We start from the raw sequence: 14,237 nt of genomic DNA, 5'->3' as shown, positions 1-14,237 counted from the left end.
GGTACTGCAGTAAAGGATCAGAGTACTTCTACCTTAGTATTACTACTGTTACTATAGTAAAGGATCAGAGTACTTCTACCTTAGTATTACTACTGTTACTATAGTAAAGGATCAGAGTACTTCTTCCTGTAGTATTACTACTGGTACTGCAGTAAAGGATCAGAGTACTTCTACCTGTAGTATTACTGCTGGTACTGCAGTAAAGGATCAGAGTACTTCTACCTTAGTATTACTACTGTTACTATAGTAAAGGATCAGAGTACTTCTACCTTAGTATTACTACTGTTACTATAGTAAAGGATCAGAGTACTTCTTCCTGTAGTATTACTACTGGTACTGCAGTAAAGGATCAGAGTACTTCTTCCTGTAGTATTACTGCTGGTACTGCAGTAAAGGATCAGAGTACTTCTTCCTGTAGTATTACTGCTGGTACTGCAGTAAAGGATCAGAGTACTTCTTCCTGTAGTATTACTGCTGGTACTGCAGTAAAGGATCAGAGTACTTCTACCTGTAGTATTACTGCTGGTACTGCAGTAAAGGATCAGAGTACTTCTTCCTGTAGTATTACTACTGGTACTGCAGTAAAGGATCAGAGTACTTCTACCTGTAGTATTACTGCTGGTACTGCAGTAAAGGATCAGAGTACTTCTACCTTAGTATTACTACTGTTACTATAGTAAAGGATCAGAGTACTTCTTCCTGTAGTATTACTGCTGGTACTGCAGTAAAGGATCAGAGTACTTCTACCTGTAGTATTACTGCTGGTACTGCAGTAAAGGATCAGAGTACTTCTACCTTAGTATTACTACTGTTACTATAGTAAAGGATCAGAGTACTTCTACCTGTAGTATTACTACTGGTACTGCAGTAAAGGATCAGAGTACTTCTTCCTGTAGTATTACTACTGGTACTGCAGTAAAGGATCAGAGTACTTCTACCTGTAGTATTACTGCTGGTACTGCAGTAAAGGATCAGAGTACTTCTACCTGTAGTATTACTGCTGGTACTGCAGTAAAGGATCAGAGTACTTCTACCTGTAGTATTACTACTGGTACTGCAGTAAAGGATCAGAGTACTTCTTCCTGTAGTATTACTGCTGGTACTGCAGTAAAGGATCAGAGTACTTCTTCCTGTAGTATTACTGCTGGTACTGCAGTAAAGGATCAGAGTACTTCTACCTGTAGTATTACTGCTGGTACTGCAGTAAAGGATCAGAGTACTTCTTCCTGTAGTATTACTACTGGTACTGCAGTAAAGGATCAGAGTACTTCTACCTTAGTATTACTACTGTTACTATAGTAAAGGATCAGAGTACTTCTACCTTAGTATTACTACTGTTACTATAGTAAAGGATCAGAGTACTTCTTCCTGTAGTATTACTACTGGTACTGCAGTAAAGGATCAGAGTACTTCTACCTGTAGTATTACTGCTGGTACTGCAGTAAAGGATCAGAGTACTTCTTCCTGTAGTATTACTGCTGGTACTGCAGTAAAGGATCAGAGTACTTCTACCTGTAGTATTACTGCTGGTACTGCAGTAAAGGATCAGAGTACTTCTTCCTGTAGTATTACTACTGGTACTGCAGTAAAGGATCAGAGTACTTCTACCTGTAGTATTACTGCTGGTACTGCAGTAAAGGATCAGAGTACTTCTACCTGTAGTATTACTACTGTTACTATAGTAAAGGATCAGAGTACTTCTACCTGTAGTATTACTGCTGGTACTGCAGTAAAGGATCAGAGTACTTCTTCCTGTAGTATTACTACTGGTACTGCAGTAAAGGATCAGAGTACTTCTACCTGTAGTATTACTGCTGGTACTGCAGTAAAGGATCAGAGTACTTCTACCTGTAGTATTACTGCTGGTACTGCAGTAAAGGATCAGAGTACTTCTACCTGTAGTATTACTGCTGGTACTGCAGTAAAGGATCAGAGTACTTCTACCTGTAGTATTACTGCTGGTACTGCAGTAAAGGATCAGAGTACTTCTACCTGTAGTATTACTGCTGGTACTGCAGTAAAGGATCAGAGTACTTCTTCCTGTAGTATTACTACTGGTACTGCAGTAAAGGATCAGAGTACTTCTACCTGTAGTATTACTGCTGGTACTGCAGTAAAGGATCAGAGTACTTCTACCTGTAGTATTACTACTGTTACTATAGTAAAGGATCAGAGTACTTCTACCTGTAGTATTACTGCTGGTACTGCAGTAAAGGATCAGAGTACTTCTACCTGTAGTATTACTACTGTTACTATAGTAAAGGATCAGAGTACTTCTACCTGTAGTATTACTGCTGGTACTGCAGTAAAGGATCAGAGTACTTCTACCTGTAGTATTACTGCTGGTACTGCAGTAAAGGATCAGAGTACTTCTACCTGTAGTATTACTACTGTTACTATAGTAAAGGATCAGAGTACTTCTACCTGTAGTATTACTGCTGGTACTGCAGTAAAGGATCAGAGTACTTCTTCCTGTAGTATTACTACTGGTACTGCAGTAAAGGATCAGAGTACTTCTACCTGTAGTATTACTGCTGGTACTGCAGTAAAGGATCAGAGTACTTCTACCTTAGTATTACTGCTGGTACTGCAGTAAAGGATCAGAGTACTTCTTCTTGCAGTAGTACTACTGGTACTGCAGTACTTCTTCCTCCTGTAGTAGTACTACTGGTACTGCAGTACTTCATCCTGCAGTAGTACTACTGGTACTGCAGTACTTCATCCTGCAGTAGTACTACTGGTACTGCAGTACTTCATCCTGCAGTAGTACTACTGGTACTGCAGTACTTCATCCTGCAGTAGTACTACTGGTACTGCAGTACTTCATCCTGCAGTAGTACTACTGGTACTGCAGTACTTCATCCTGTAGGAAATGAAAGCAGGTAATATTAGTTTTGTTTTAAGGTGTTTTATTGTGAAAAACCCGTACCGGATGTGTGTAGTGGTGTATTTGCGGTAGCTTGGATCGGGAGTGTTTCCTGCTTCCTGTCGGTGTCTGTTAGAACCAGAACAGAACCAGAACAGAACCAGTAGAACCAGTAGAAGCAGCTGGTTAGAGAGGATCTCTGGTCCTGTTGCTGGTTATAGATCAGACCCAGTGTAGCAGGTCAGAGTCAGAGTTAGGAGCGACAGAGAGGAAGAGGTCAGAGGGTTCGAGATGGCGAAGACCTACGACTACCTGTTCAAGCTGCTGCTGATCGGAGACAGCGGCGTGGGCAAGACCTGCCTGCTGTTCAGGTTCAGCGAGGACGCCTTCAACACCACCTTCATCTCCACTATAGGTGAGTCAACACCACCCTAACACCACCCTAACACCACCTTCATCTCCACTATAGGTGAGTCAACACCACCCTAACACCACCTTCATCTAGTCTAACACCACCTTCATCTCCACTATAGGTGAGATAACACCACCCTAACACCACCCTAACACCACCTTCATCTCCACTATAGGTCAGTTAACACCACCCTAACACCACCCTAACACCACCTTCATCTCCACTATAGGTGAGTCAACACCACCCTAACACCACCCTAACACCACCTTCATCTCCACTATAGGTGAGTCAACACCACCCTAACACCACCTTCATCTAGTCTAACACCACCTTCATCTCCACTATAGGTGAGATAACACCACCCTAACACCACCCTAACACCACCTTCATCTCCACTATAGGTCAGTTAACACCACCCTAACACCACCCTAACACCACCCTAACACCACCCTAACACCACCTTCATCTCCACTATAGGTGAGTCAACACCACCCTAACACCACCCTAACACCACCTTCATCTCCACTATAGGTGAGTCAACACCACCCTAACACCACCTTCATCTAGTCTAACACCACCTTCATCTCCACTATAGGTGAGATAACACCACCCTAACACCACCCTAACACCACCTTCATCTCCACTATAGGTGAGTCAACACCACCCTAACACCACCTTCATCTAGTCTAACACCAGCTTCATCTCCACTATAGGTGAGATAACACCACCCTAACACCACCCTAACACCACCTTCATCTAGTCTAACACCACCTTCATCTCCACTATAGGTGAGATAACACCACCCTAATACCACCTTCATCTAGTCTAACACCAGCTTCATCTCCACTATAGGTGAGATAACACCACCCTAACACCACCCTAACACCACCTTCATCTAGTCTAACACCACCTTCATCTCCACTATAGGTGAGATAACACCACCCTAATACCACCTTCATCTCCACTATAGGTCAGTTAACACCAGCTTCATCTAGTCTAACACCACCTTCATCTCCACTATAGGTCAGTTAACACCACCTTCATCTAGTCTAACACCACCTTCATCTCCACTATAGATCAGTTAACACCAGCTTCATCTCCACTATAGGTCAGTCAACACCACCCTAACACCACCTTCATCTAGTCTAACACCACCTTCATCTAGTCTAACACCACCTTCATCTCCACTATAGGTCAGTCTAACACCACCTTCATCTAGTCTAACACCACCTTCATCTCCACTATAGGTCAGTCTAACACCACCTTCATCTAGTCTAACACCACCTTCATCTCCACTATAGGTCAGTTAACACCACCTTCATCTAGTCTAACACCACCTTCATCTCCACTATAGGTCAGTTAACACCACCTTCATCTAGTCTAACACCAGCTTCATCTCCACTATAGGTCAGTCAACACCACCCTAACACCACCTTCATCTCCACTATAGGTCAGTTAACACCACCTTCATCTAGTCTAACACCACCTTCATCTCCACTATAGGTGAGATAACTCCACCCTAACACCACCCTAACACCACCTTCATCTCCACTATAGGTCAGTTAACACCACCCTAACACCACCTTCATCTCCACTATAGGTCAGTTAACACCACCCTAACACCACCTTCCTCTAGTCTAACACCACCTTCATCTAGTCTAACACCACCTTCATCTAGTCTAACACCACCTTCATCTCCACTATAGGTGAGATAACATTAACACCACCCTAACACCACCTTCATCTAGTCTAACACCACCTTCATCTAGTCTAACAGCACCTTCATCTAGTCTAACACCACCTTCATCTCCACTATAGGTGAGATAACATTAACACCACCCTAACACCACCTTCATCTAGTCTAACACCACCTTCATCTAGTCTAACAGCACCTTCATCTAGTCTAACACCACCTTCATCTCCACTATAGGTGAGATAACATTAACACCACCCTAACACCACCTTCATCTAGTCTAACACCACCTTCATCTAGTCTAACAGCACCTTCATCTAGTCTAACACCACCTTCATCTCCACTATAGGTGAGATAACACCACCCGAACACCACCTTCATCTAGTCTAACACCACCTTCATCTAGTTAACACCACCTTCATCTAGTCTAACACCACCTTCCTCTAGTCTAACACCACCTTCCTCTAGTCTAACACCACCTTCATCTAGTCTAACACCACCCTCATCTAGTTAACACCATCTTCATCTAGTCTAACACCACCTTCCTCTAGTCTAACACCACCATCATCTAGTCTAACACCACCATCATCTCCACTAGAGGTGAGTTAACACCACCCTAACACCACCTTCATCTAGTCAAACACCACCTTCATCTAGTCTAACACCACCTTCATCTCCACTATAGGTGAGATAACACCACCCTAACACCACCTTCATCTAGTTAACACCACCTTCATCTAGTCTAACACCACCTTCATCTAGTCAAACACCACCTTCATCTAGTCTAACACCATCTGTGCAGTGGTTGCAGTGTGTGTTAGTACTTTTACTGCAGTGGTTGCAGTGTGTGTTAGTACTTTTACTGCAGTGGTTGCAGTGTGTGTTAGTACTTTTACTGCAGTGGTTGCAGTGTGTGTTAGTACTTTTACTGCAGTGGTTGCAGTGTGTGTTAGTACTTTTACTACAGTGGTTGCAGTGTGTATTAGTATTTTTACCGCAGTGGTTGCAGTGTGTGTTAGTACATTTACTGCAGTGGTTGTAGTGTGTATTAGTACTTTTACTACAGTGGTTGCAGTGTGTTTTAGTACTTTTACTACAGTGGTTGCAGTGTGTATTAGTACTTTTACCGCAGTGGTTGCAGTGTGTATTAGTACTTTTACCACAGTGGTTGCAGTGTGTATTAGTACTTTTACTGCAGTGGTTGCAGTGTGTATTAGTACTTTTACTGCAGTGGTTGCAGTGTGTATTAGTACTTGTACTACAGTGGTTGCAGTGTGTTTTAGTACTTTTACTACAGTGGTTGCAGTGTGTTTTAGTACTTTTACTGCAGTGGTTGCAGTGTGTTTTAGTACTTTTACTGCAGTGGTTGCAGTGTGTATTAGTACTTGTACTGCAGTGTGTTTTAGTACTTTTACTGCAGTGGTTGCAGTGTGTTTTAGTACTTTTACTGCAGTGGTTGCAGTGTGTGTTTGTACTTTTACCGCAGTGCTTGCAGTGTGTGTTAGTACTTGTACTGCAGTGGTTGCAGTGTGTATTAGTACTTTTACTACAGTGGTTGCAGTGTGTGTTAGTACTTTTACCAGAGTGGTTGCAGTGTGTGTTAGTACTTTTACTACAGTGGTTGCAGTGTGTATTAGTACTTTTACCGCAGTGGTTGCAGTGTGTATTAGTACTTTTACCACAGTGGTTGCAGTGTGTATTAGTACTTTTACTGCAGTGGTTGCAGTGTGTATTAGTACTTTTACTGCAGTGGTTGCAGTGTGTGTTAGTACTTTTACCAGAGTGGTTGCAGTGTGTGTTAGTACTTTTACTACAGTGGTTGCAGTGTGTATTAGTACTTGTACTACAGTGGTTGCAGTGTGTATTAGTACTTGTACTACAGTGGTTGCAGTGTGTATTAGTACTTGTACTACAGTGGTTGCAGTGTGTGTTAGTACTTTTACTACAGTGGTTGCAGTGTGTGTTAGTACTTTTACTACAGTGGTTGCAGTGTGTATTAGTACTTGTACTACAGTGGTTGCAGTGTGTATTAGTACTTGTACTACAGTGGTTGCAGTGTGTATTAGTACTTTTACTGCAGTGGTTGCAGTGTGTATTAGTCCTTTTACTGCAGTGGTTGCAGTGTGTGTTAGTACTTTTACCAGAGTGGTTGCAGTGTGTTTTAGTACTTTTACTACAGTGGTTGCAGTGTGTATTAGTACTTGTACTACAGTGGTTGCAGTGTGTATTAGTACTTTTACCACAGTGGTTGCAGTGTGTATTAGTACTTTTACTGCAGTGGTTGCAGTGTGTATTAGTACTTTTACTGCAGTGGTTGCAGTGTGTGTTAGTACTTTTACCAGAGTGGTTGCAGTGTGTGTTAGTACTTTTACTACAGTGGTTGCAGTGTGTATTAGTACTTGTACTACAGTGGTTGCAGTGTGTTTTAGTACTTTTACTACAGTGGTTACAGTGTGTTTTAGTACTTTTACTACAGTGGTTGCAGTGTGTATTAGTACTTGTACTACAGTGGTTGCAGTGTGTATTAGTACTTGTACTACAGTGGTTGCAGTGTGTGTTAGTACTTTTACTACAGTGGTTGCAGTGTGTATTAGTACTTGTACTACAGTGGTTGCAGTGTGTATTAGTACTTGTACTACAGTGGTTGCAGTGTGTATTAGTACTTGTACTACAGTGGTTGCAGTGTGTATTAGTCCTTTTACTGCAGTGGTTGCAGTGTGTGTTAGTCCTTTTACTGCAGTGGTTGCAGTGTGTGTTAGTACTTTTACCAGAGTGGTTGCAGTGTGTTTTAGTACTTTTACTACAGTGGTTGCAGTGTGTATTAATACTTGTACTACAGTGGTTGCAGTGTGTATTAGTACTTGTACTACAGTGGTTGCAGTGTGTATTAGTACTTGTACTACAGTGGTTGCAGTGTGTATTAGTACTTGTACTACAGTGGTTGCAGTGTGTATTAGTACTTGTACTACAGTGGTTGCAGTGTGTATTAGTCCTTTTACTGCAGTGGTTGCAGTGTGTGTTAGTCCTTTTACTGCAGTGGTTGCAGTGTGTGTTAGTACTTTTACCAGAGTGGTTGCAGTGTGTTTTAGTACTTTTACTACAGTGGTTGCAGTGTGTATTAATACTTGTACTACAGTGGTTGCAGTGTGTATTAGTACTTGTACTACAGTGGTTGCAGTGTGTATTAATACTTGTACTACAGTGGTTGCAGTGTGTATTAGTACTTGTACTACAGTGGTTGCAGTGTGTTTTAGTACTTTTACTACAGTGGTTGCAGTGTGTTTTAGTACTTTTACTGCAGTGGTTGCAGTGTGTATTAGTACTTTTACTGCAGTGGTTGCAGTGTGTTTTAGTACTTTTACTGCAGTGGTTGCAGTGTGTTTTAGTACTTTTACTGCAGTGGTTGCAGTGTGTTTTAGTACTTTTACTACAGTGGTTGCAGTGTGTTTTAGTACTTTTACTACAGTGGTTGCAGTGTGTATTAGTACTTTTACTACAGTGGTTGCAGTGTGTTTTAGTACTTTTACTGCAGTGGTTGCAGTGTGTATTAGTACTTTTACTGCAGTGGTTGCAGTGTGTTTTAGTACTTTTACTGCAGTGGTTGCAGTGTGTTTTAGTACTTTTACTGCAGTGGTTGCAGTGTGTTTTAGTACTTTTACTACAGTGGTTGCAGTGTGTTTTAGTACTTTTACTACAGTGGTTGCAGTGTGTTTTAGTACTTTTACTGCAGTGGTTGCAGTGTGTTTTAGTACTTTTACTACAGTGGTTGCAGTGTGTTTTAGTACTTTTACTGCAGTGGTTGCAGTGTGTTTTAGTACTTTTACTGCAGTGGTTGCAGTGTGTTTTAGTACTTTTACTACAGTGGTTGCAGTGTGTTTTAGTACTTTTACTACAGTGGTTGCAGTGTGTATTAGTACTGGATGGATGGGTGGATGTGAGATGTAAAGTGAAGTATTATAAAGATGATATGGAACACCAGCAGAGTTGTGATCAGAGTCAGTAGAGACGAGTAGAGTTCAGTCGTTTCTTTCACTCTGCATCGGCAGTCAGCAGGTCAAAGGTCACAATGACATCTCAAACACACACTCTCTCCCTCTCTCTCTCTCTCTCTCTCTCTCTCTCTCTCTGTGTTTCCGGTGCGTCAGAGCGAGCTGAGCAGAGTGTGTGTCGCTCTTCTGTCTTCCTGGTGGAAACAGGAAGTGGGAACTGTCTGTTGCTGCTGTGCGTTATTAATGTTTCTGTGTTTTATAACTTTTATATTCACACGAACGCTGAGAAGTTAATAATCAGCTGTTCTACTGATGTATGTACATATGTGAAACATATCCAAAATGAATAGTAAAATATGTAAAAAATGTCGCAAAATTATCAGAAAAATATCTGGGGAAAAACAACAATAACCTATATCCGAAAAAATACGTGAAAAATGTCTGAAAAATATCCATAAAATATCAGTAAAATATGTAAAACTGAACATCTATTAGTAAAGAGGACTTTCTACAAGCTAAAAGCATAAAAACATTCAGACATATGTGGAAAAATATCCAAAAAATGTCCGGAAATTATTAGTCAATGTTTCCAAAAAGTAAGAAAATTGTTAGTAAAATATGTGAAAAAATATCTCTATAATATTCAGACGTATAGAGTCATGATGTGTGATGATGTGTGATGATGTCATACTGAGGACAAACGTTATATGATGACACGTCAGTGATGTCATAAGAAACTAAGTGACGATGATGACGAGGTGTCTCCGTCCTCAGTCCTCCGTCCGTCCTCCGGTCTCTGCTGGTTTTTCCTCCCAGTTCAGTTCAGCCGCTGGAACTTGACGAATGCTTAATGAGCTCCCACAATGCTCTGCTGCTGTGGTCAGACAGAGGACGCCCTGTCACCACGCTGCCGGCGCTCTCGTGAGAGTCAGCTGACCTCTGACTGTGTGAGAGAACGGTCCACTTGTATGAAGAAGAGTATGTCAGCAATGTGAAACCAGTTATTCTGGACGGATTTATGACAATACAAAAACACATTTATATTATCAACACAGTTAAATATACGGTAATATTTACAGTAATAAATACACGGTAATATTTACAGTAATAAATACACGGTAATATTTACAGTAATACATATACGGTAATATTTACAGTAATAAATACACGGTAATATTTACATTAATATTTACAGTAATAAATATACGGTATTATTTACAGTAATATATGGTAATATCGACATTAATTAATATATGGTAATATTTACAATAATAAATATACGGTAACATTTACAGTAATAAATACACGGTAATATTTACATTAATATTTACAGTAATAAATATACGGTATTATTTACAGTAATATATGGTAATATCGACATTAATTAATATATGGTAATATTTACAATAATAAATATACGGTAATATTCACAGTAATAAATACACGGTAATATTTACAGTAATACATATACGGTAATATTTACAGTAATAAATACACGGTAATATTTACAGTAATAAATACACGGTAATATTTACAGTAATAAATATACGGTAATATTTACATTAATATTTACAGTAATAAATATACGGTAATATTCACAGTAATAAATATACGGTATTATTTACAGTAATATATGGTAATATCGACATTAATTAATATATGGTAATATTTACAATAATAAATATACGGTAACATTTACAGTAATAAATATAGGGTAATAATTACGGTAATATTTACAGTAGTAAATATACAATAATATTTACAGTAATAAACAGACCAACATAATAAATTATTACAATAAAGTAATTACAGTATGGACAATTACATTTATAGATAAATAAGTTTTTTCTTTGTTTATATAAATTGTTGAGAATAAATTAGAAATCTTTGTCAAACCAAAGAATGAACGGATTAATGGAGAGAATAACTGACAGTCAGAAGAGACGACAACGGAGACGGTTGTTAGGCGCAGGCGGAGGGAGGACGAGGTCGTTGACCTCAGCTGCACGTTTCCGTAACAACCAGCAGAGACGAGGGTTCACTTCCTGATGTGAGAGAGAGAGAGAGAGAGAGAGAGAGAAAACAAAACAAAACAGATTTTCTTGTCGGAGGCAGGAAGGAACGTTTGGTCACGTTTGTTTGTTAAAACTCTGGTTGCCTTCCTCCCAGAGACGCAGCCAGTCAGCTGACAAACAAACGCCCCTCAGCCGGGTGGAGTTAACCGCGTCACATCTAACAGCTCAGAGTGCTGTTGTTTCTGGTTGCCCGTGGTAACGTCTTGTGGCGTCACGATGACGTGGCCGTTGTTCGTCTCCACGGGGCTCGGTTGCCGTTGTCAACCATTTTGGGAAATTGGCAACGAATGCTTGGCCTTTGGTTTGCCGTTAGTGGCAACAAGTTTAATAGTGGCGACAGGAAACCGTCAAACGTTTAATAAATACATCTTAATTTCTTATTTTACATACAACCATATTTTCAGTTTTCTGCCTGGTAACCTGTCTGGTGACCTGCCTGGTGACCTGTCTGGTAACCTGCCTGGTAACCTGTCTGGTGACCTGCCTGGTGACCTGCCTGGTGACCTGCCTGGTGACCTGCCTGGTAACCTGTCTGGTGACCTGCCTGGTAACCTGTCTGGTGACCTGCCTGGTAACCTGTCTGGTGACCTGCCTGGTGACCTGCCTGGTAACCTGTCTGGTGACCTGTCTGGTGACCTGTCTGGTGACCTGTCTGGTGACCTGCCTGGTAACCTGTCTGGTGACCTGTCTGGTGACCTGTCTGGTGACCTGTCTGGTGACCTGCCTGGTAACCTGTCTGGTGACCTGCCTGGTGACCTGCCTGGTGACCTGCCTGGTAACCTGTCTGGTGACCTGTCTGGTGACCTGTAGATCAGCTGGTTTCAGTCTTTTCTCTTTCTTTTGTTTCAGGAATCGACTTTAAAATCAGAACGATCGAACTGGACGGGAAGAAAATCAAACTTCAGATCTGGTGAGTTTGATCGACACGTCATGAATCTATCAGTGAGGATCAATACATGCCGATCAGTGAGGATCAATACATGCCAATCAGTGAAGATCAATACATGCCGATCAGTGAGGATCAATACATGCCAATCAGTGAAGATCAATACATGCCGATCAGTGAGGATCAATACATGCCAATCAGTGAAGATCAATACATGCCGATCAGTGAGGATCAATACATGCCAATCAGTGAAGATCAATACATGCCGATCAGTGAGGATCAATACATACCAATCAGTGAAGATCAATACATGCCGATCAGTGAGGATCAATACATGCCGATCAGTGAGGATCAATACATGCCGATCGGTGAGGATCAATACATGCCGATCAGTGAGGATCAATACATGCCGATCGGTGAGGATCAATACATGCCGATCGGTGAGGATCAATAATGTGTCTGATGTCCCTGCAGGGACACGGCGGGTCAGGAGCGGTTCAGGACGATCACGACGGCCTATTACAGAGGAGCCATGGTAAGACACGCCCCCTCCTGCTTCCCTCTCTGCTATTGGACGGATGATGTGTCAATCATTCCTGTGCTGATGTCACAGCGTGTGTCACTTCCTCTGCACTCACTTCCTGTCTGCTGTGTTCCAGGGCATCATGCTGGTTTATGACATCACCAACGAGAAGTCCTTCGATAACATCAGGAACTGGATACGCAACATCGAGGAGGTACGCCACGCCCACCCTCTGACATCACACCCATCACATGACATCATCACATGACATCACACCCATCACATGACATCATCACATGACAATCATCACATCACATCCATCACATGACATCACACCCATCACATGACATCATCACATGACAATCATCACATCACATCCATCACATGACATCACACCCATCACATGACATCATCACATGACAATCATCACATCACACCCATCACATGACATCATCACATGACATCACACCCATCACATGACATCATCACATGACAATCATCACATCACATCCATCACATGACATCACACCCATCACATGACATCATCACATGACAATCATCACATCACATCCATCACATGACCTCATCACATGACCTCATCACATGACATCACACCCATCAGATGACATCATCACATCACAATCATCACATCACACCCATCAGATGACATCATCAGATGACATCACATGACATCACATCACACCCATCACATGACATCATCACATGACCTCATCACATGACATCACACCCATCAGATGACATCATCACATGACATCATCACATGACATCATCACATGACCTCATCACATCACATCACACCCATCACATGACAATCATCACATCACATCCATCACATGACCTCATCACATGACATCACACCCATCACATGACATCATCACATGACATCATCACATGACATCACACCCATCAGATGACATCATCACATGACATCATCACATGACATCATCACATGACATCATCACATGACCTCATCACATCACATCACACCCATCACATGACAATCATCACATCACATCCATCACATGACCTCATCACATGACCTCATCACATGACATCACACCCATCACATGACATCATCACATGACCTCATCACATGACATCACACCCATCAGATGACATCATCACATGACATCATCACATGACATCATCACATGACCTCATCACATCACACCCATCACATCACATCCATCACATGACCTCATCACATGACCTCACACCCATCAGATGACATCATCACATGACATCATCACAATCATCACATCACACCCATCACATGACATCATCACATGTGCGAGCGCGGGGATGTGTCACGACACGTGAAAAGTGAAGTGACCGAAGCTTCAAAGGCGCCGTCACGGCTCATCTACGAGTCAGTGCTGCCATCTGGTGCATCCAGTATACGCATGCGGCTCTCACTGGGGTTCTACCGGGAGCGGATGGTTCTACCAGGACCGGATGGTTCTACGTTGACCGGATGGAGGACCGGATGGTTCTACATGGACCGGATGGTTCTACCAGGACTGGATGGTTCTACGTGGACCGGATGGAGGACCGGATGGTTCTACCAGGACTGGATGGTTCTACGTGGACCGGATGGAGGACCGGATGGTTCTACCAGGACTGGATGGTTCTACGTGGACTGGCTGGAGGACCGGATGGTTCTACCAGGACCGGATGGTTCTAGGTGGACCGGATGGTTCTACCAGGACCTTTACTGGAGAGAGTGACGTGATAGTTGTGAGAAAATGACGTGCAGAGTTAATGAGACCCGG

At 41.9% G+C, this 14,237-nt stretch overlaps 1 protein-coding gene and 1 long non-coding RNA gene across 2 annotated transcripts in view; one reads left to right on the top strand and one right to left on the bottom strand.

Moving 5' to 3' along the window:
- The first annotated feature begins 2,948 nt into the window (after positions 1–2,948).
- LOC141781323 (ras-related protein Rab-8B) overlaps positions 2,949–14,237 on the top strand; it is a 16,851-nt gene continuing 5,562 nt past the window's right edge. Inside the window, exons 1-4 of the mRNA XM_074657006.1 lie at positions 2,949–3,281; positions 11,885–11,945; positions 12,396–12,456; positions 12,581–12,658. Of these exons, the coding sequence (XP_074513107.1) occupies positions 3,158–3,281; positions 11,885–11,945; positions 12,396–12,456; positions 12,581–12,658 (324 nt within the window). The 5' untranslated portion in view covers positions 2,949–3,157. The remainder of the gene's footprint in view (positions 3,282–11,884; positions 11,946–12,395; positions 12,457–12,580; positions 12,659–14,237) is intronic.
- On the bottom strand, positions 12,593–13,776 carry LOC141781325 (uncharacterized). Its single transcript, XR_012596826.1, has 4 exons — positions 13,663–13,776; positions 13,564–13,621; positions 13,357–13,432; positions 12,593–12,676 (listed from the first exon to the last, which is right to left on the bottom strand). It is a non-coding gene; the product is annotated as an uncharacterized LOC141781325 (long non-coding RNA).

This window comes from Sebastes fasciatus, chromosome 2 (genome assembly GCF_043250625.1).
Source record: "Sebastes fasciatus isolate fSebFas1 chromosome 2, fSebFas1.pri, whole genome shotgun sequence".
NCBI lineage: Eukaryota > Metazoa > Chordata > Actinopteri > Perciformes > Sebastidae > Sebastes > Sebastes fasciatus.
Note: the sequence above shows the minus strand (reverse complement) of the source record. Positions and strands in the feature narration are given on the sequence as shown.